The following is a 5,183-nucleotide window of genomic DNA, read 5'->3' on the forward strand; positions in this document are numbered from 1 at the left end:
GGCTGGCTCACTGCTGCCAACTAGTGGTCAGAGGCTGAACTACAACATAAAAATGAACGGCTGGCAGGAAAGTTGACATTTTAAAGCTTAATTTAAAAAATGATACAGGGCTTTAGAATATTGATACAGTATTGGGAAATGAAATATCGCGATATTGCAGTGTATCGATATTTTCTTACACCCCTAGTCGATACAACGCAACATTTAGTATTCACAGAACTTGAAGGTAATCCAAATCAGGAGTGCCCAAAATTTTCCCCCAATAAGGCCAAAATGATATTCTATCCAAGGGCTGTGGGCCTACGGAGCCTGCGAGGGGACACGAAGGGATCTTTTTCTTTTCCGTTCCCATGCAATACTTTTGCGTTACCTCGTAATACGTTTGTGTTAACTCACAAAACCTTTTTGCGTTACCTCGCAAACGTTTGCATTCCCTCGCAATATTGTTTTGTGTTCCCACACAAAAGTTTGCTTTGTATGAACTGAATTAAATCAGACTTTTATTTTGAAATATCCAGTTACCAAAAAAGGACATGTCGCCACAAGTTTGGGAAACTGAAATTGATACAGCGTGGCTGCGCCGAGTTAAAATATCAACATATTACATTCGTCTATTGCTAAGCTGAATTAAAGAAGCAGGCTAACTCGCTAATGGTGAGCATGTGAACTTGTTAATAAACCGGTTGGAACAACAGTGATAAACAACTTGCGAGGGAACGCAAAAAGTTTGTCGAGGTACCGCAATGCTATTGCGTGGGAACGCAAAAGAAAAAAAGTCCCCCATGTCCCTTTGTGGACTCCGTACTGGGTCAAAACAACAATATAATACATGAAATTCAAATACTTTGTAAGTAAAGTCTGATTTATGATTAAGCTAGCAGCCAGTGCAATGACCCACATTTTTTGTTCATATTTTCTTTTTTTCAGCCCGCGCACTTGGGGAAAGTTTGATGTAAGTTCGGGCAGCACAGGTTCATGGGCACTTTGGGCACCTCAGATCTGAATGGATAAATGCAGGAATATATAGGTCTGACTCCTTTAACTGGACCACATTTGTTCAGCAAAGAAACAATCGCTCTTCAAAACAAAGTAGATGCACATTACCTATTAAAATAACTTTAACCACTTGTTTCGTGGTGTTATAGTTATTTTTAGCGACGCATGTATAGAGGCCTGCGTCATGCACCACGAGCGTTTCTTTAGATTTAAGGATTGCCGTTTCTGAAGTGTACTCCCAGTAGATTTCTGGAACTGGGTTGCCATCGGCCTCACAAACAAGCTCTTCAGGAGAATCTTTGAACACCAGGACGGTCTCTGGAAGCTTTGTGATGTTAATCTTGGGTTCATCTGTAAAAGCAGAGTCAAAAACACAGTGATTAGTATGATGTCATACGGTTTTTAAGACTGATTACTATAAAGTAAAAGTAATTCTTACAGAACACAGAGACTGTTACGATGTTGGACGTGTTTTGAAGCTGCCGTCCCGTCAGGCCCAGGTTCAGCTCAGTCCCACATTGGACTTCAACTCCATTGTGGAACCACTTCAGAGGGATGTTCATGGTGCATGACACGTTTACCGGAAATCCGTCAGGCCTTTCCGGACTGAAGCTGCAGGTTGCGTTACCTAACGGCTCGATGGTTTTGTTCCCTTGGTGGAAGGTCCACGACACGTTGAGGTTTTGTGCAGGAGCAACACTGATAATGTCACACTGCAGCTGCAGCTCGGTGCCCTCCACAGGTGTTTGGGAGTTATTCACAAGGGTGATGGATACACTTTCTGGTGTTTCTGCAGGTGAGTTAATTAAAAAAGATAAGAAAGTTAGAAAGGAGAAATTAAGCTTATGGTAAATAAAGAACATAAAATAAAAGCCTAGCTTACTAACTGCCACCCAGGGCCGGATCTAGCCAAGAATTCAGGTGAAGCCCCTTGTGCAATTTTCTAAATCTCACTGCCAATTTACATATCAAAGTAAATAGTTTTGTCTTTGGTATTATTTTATTTTTAAACCAGGTAGTCTAGAATTAACAATGTAATTTATTTGAAACTGAATATCTGAAGTCTACCGGCTAACGTTTGCTGACAGCCATGAAGGAACACCTGCTCATGTTAACAAGCAGCAACGGAGTGAAGCAGTTCTAGGGGGGTCCAGGGTTATGCTCCCCTGGAAACATTTATACAAATCTATTCAATACTATGCATTTTCAAACCATTTGAAGAGCATTTTACTAAATTCTTGGGATTAATAAAACACAAAATCAATTTTTTTATCAAGGTAGAACACTAAACCAGAATTTAACCAGATCTCTATCTGAGCTTATAACTAAAACTTCCATTATCTTTTTTTTCTATTTATACACTAAGCAACAGGAATTAATCTTGACTGCATCATGATACTTTTATCACAAGAAGACCTCTGTACCATGTAACACCTCATGTAACAAAGCCGGCTGAGAAACCAACGGAACAGATTACTTTTATAAACTTAAGTAACCAGTGATTATTCTACAAACTAAATTAACTATACCCTAATAAAATTTTAGAAAAAATTTTTTTGTTCTTGACTTGTGGTGCCCCCTAGATGGACGGTCCCCTTAGCATTTGCCTATATTGCCTATGCCACAGACCAGCCATGCTGCCACCTTTCATATTAGAGTTTTAGACTAAGATCATTTTATACTGAGAAACGACACGTACTGGTCAAACTTTGGCAAATATGTGATTTCATGAGGTATTTTGGAATACCATMATATTGTGTTGTAAAAACTCTTGGCAACTAGCATGAGATTTTAGCTCAAGTTCCATAAAACTGACCAAGTTTCATTAAAATGCGTCTTTGTTGTTTGGTAACAGACAGACTAAAAACGAGTTTATGGCAGCATTTTAAACAAACATCTTGTTCAGTCTGTTTGAACTCAGAATATGTGTCAGGGGATCAGCGTCAGCTACTACCACAGCCAATTTCAAGGCTGTAAAACGGTTGTGTTATCGTCATTTTTGTGGTTTTTAAGAGCCTGTAGTTGGGTGTGGTGTTAATTAGACACACTTACTATAGAGAGTGTAGTGTAAAGCTTTAGAGCAGTTTCCCAAACCAATAAACTCTCCATGACAAACGGGTTGAGGGTCCCAGTCTCCGTCAGTGTCAGCAACCCAACGTGTGTTTGAAATTTTATCGCCGTTTCGAGTCCAGAATATTTCCTTAACGTTTGTCTCGACAGTTTTGGATTTGCACTCTACGGACTGCGTTGTGCTTTGGTACTGCAACACCAACTCCTTTGGACTGATTTCAATGGGGCATTCCAGTCCAGCACCTGTGAACAGAAGGGTGAGAGTATAAAAGAATGGTACCATTCTGATTTAAGGTTACAGGCATGCATTATGATAACATGACATTTCCAGGTATGGTGCTGTGGAGAAACACAACAGTAAATACAACCCCTCTGAAGTACAATGGTGTCACTGAAAGCAACAGGAAAAGACTCAGGAAGGATACCCCTCCCTTAATGCAGTCTACTTGGTGCCCACCATTCTTTTGACCTGGACTGTAGGCTACATTTTAGTTAAATGCGTCACCCTCCACATTCCCATAAATATATTTTTATATAAAAGAATCCTAACTGAGACTTATACAGAAATGAAGTACACAAGACAAGACTTAAAAGTTGACTTTTCAAGTGTTCACAAACTGTTCAACAACTTTTACACACAATAAATCTGAATAAGTCTCATAACRTTCATTTAAGTTCCCACAAGCGCCTATAATAAACCATTTCCGTCTCGACATGAAGGAAAACATGTGGTCTTAAAGTGTTTCACACAACTTACTCGACTTTGTCCCGTTAGAAAGCGACAGCAGCTCTAAAAGGAGCAAAAGCACACGAAGCGAGCAGCGATCCTCCATTGGAATAAAATAAAACTAAAAGAAGTCAGAGGGACGTGTTTTAAACAGGAGCTCTCGTTCTGTCTTCTCGAGCGCGTTTAAGGTCGGTTCAGCCGGACGGAACGAGCCCAGAAGTGGGAGGTAAACAGAACAGCTAAGCTAAGCTGTAATGGCTGGAAGCAAGCAGCCGAGCTCCACATCGGCGGAGAGGAAACCAACCCCCCCGCCTCAAACACCGGGCACAGACTCCCACGGGCCGCGGCCCACTCACCGACTCCCACCGTGACTATAAATGTAACAGCTCGGCAGCGAGAAAAACTCAGCTGCCAGAGACGAGAAATAAGCCACTAAACTGAGCCAAATTTGCAAGCAAAATTAACAATAACAGAATAATGTGCAACATTTAAATGCACAAGTTTGTAGCTGTTCTTATTGCATTGGCGCAAAGCCATAAGAAGTAGGGGTGTGCAGCTGCTGCAGCACCTCATGATGCTAGAGGACATGCTTGTTAAAGTCCATCAGCTGGCCTTTTCACAGCAGTTAATGCATGTTCAAAATAAGTATTTTGCGATGCGTTGTGGTCTAAATATTCATAATACTTAGTCTACACCACATGTTAAACTTAAAGGGATCCCCGATTAGTTGCAACATTAGACTTTATATGATAAACATATACTTTAACTGTAAAATAAAGACTGTAAAAATACTGTAGGATGTTCAGTTTTTATAATTTTCAAACTAAAAGTTTAAAAACGTATTACACGGACGGGGCCATTTTATTTCCACGCAAAGCATTCTGGGTAAATGATGACATCAACTAGGTCATCAGCACGAGGCTGCTAGCGAGCTAAATCCACCCTGAAGATTAATCTTGGACAATATCTGATGATCGACTCTTTTAAATGAAACCAGAGTGTTGACAGAGAGGAGAAGGTAGAAATGACTCAGCCTGCAACTGAAAATATGGATGGAGGACTTTAGTTTAGCTTGTTTGTCACACTAGCGTCGAGCTAATACATATAAGGCAATATAGCGTGAGGACTAGCATGAAGGCAAACAGGCTAAGCTGAGGTTCTTCTTCCATGAAGCAGCTCTGTTGTCCTCCATCCATATTTTCAGTTACAGACTGAGTCATTTCTACCTTCTCCTCTCTGTCAACGCTCTGGTTTCTTTTAAAAGAGTCGATCATCAGATATTGTCCAAGCTTAACCTTCAAGGTGGAAATAGCTCCTAGGAGCCTCACACCGACCTATCCACATCGTCATTTACCCAGAATGCTTTGCGTGTAAATAAAATGGCTTTGTC

At 40.6% G+C, this 5,183-nt stretch overlaps 1 protein-coding gene across 1 annotated transcript in view; it reads right to left on the reverse strand.

Annotated features, from left to right (window-relative positions):
* The window catches only part of LOC106527077 (hemicentin-1), a 28,724-nt gene that overhangs the window by 17,227 nt on the left and 6,314 nt on the right, over positions 1 to 5,183 (reverse strand). Inside the window, exons 7-9 of the mRNA XM_014021843.1 lie at positions 3,049 to 3,309; positions 1,436 to 1,786; positions 1,105 to 1,347 (exon numbers count right to left, since the gene is read on the reverse strand). Of these exons, the coding sequence (XP_013877297.1) occupies positions 1,105 to 1,347; positions 1,436 to 1,786; positions 3,049 to 3,309 (855 nt within the window). The remainder of the gene's footprint in view (positions 1 to 1,104; positions 1,348 to 1,435; positions 1,787 to 3,048; positions 3,310 to 5,183) is intronic.

Source organism: Austrofundulus limnaeus, unplaced genomic scaffold, assembly GCF_001266775.1.
Source record: "Austrofundulus limnaeus strain Quisiro unplaced genomic scaffold, Austrofundulus_limnaeus-1.0 Scaffold4, whole genome shotgun sequence".
NCBI classification, from domain to species: domain Eukaryota; kingdom Metazoa; phylum Chordata; class Actinopteri; order Cyprinodontiformes; family Rivulidae; genus Austrofundulus; species Austrofundulus limnaeus.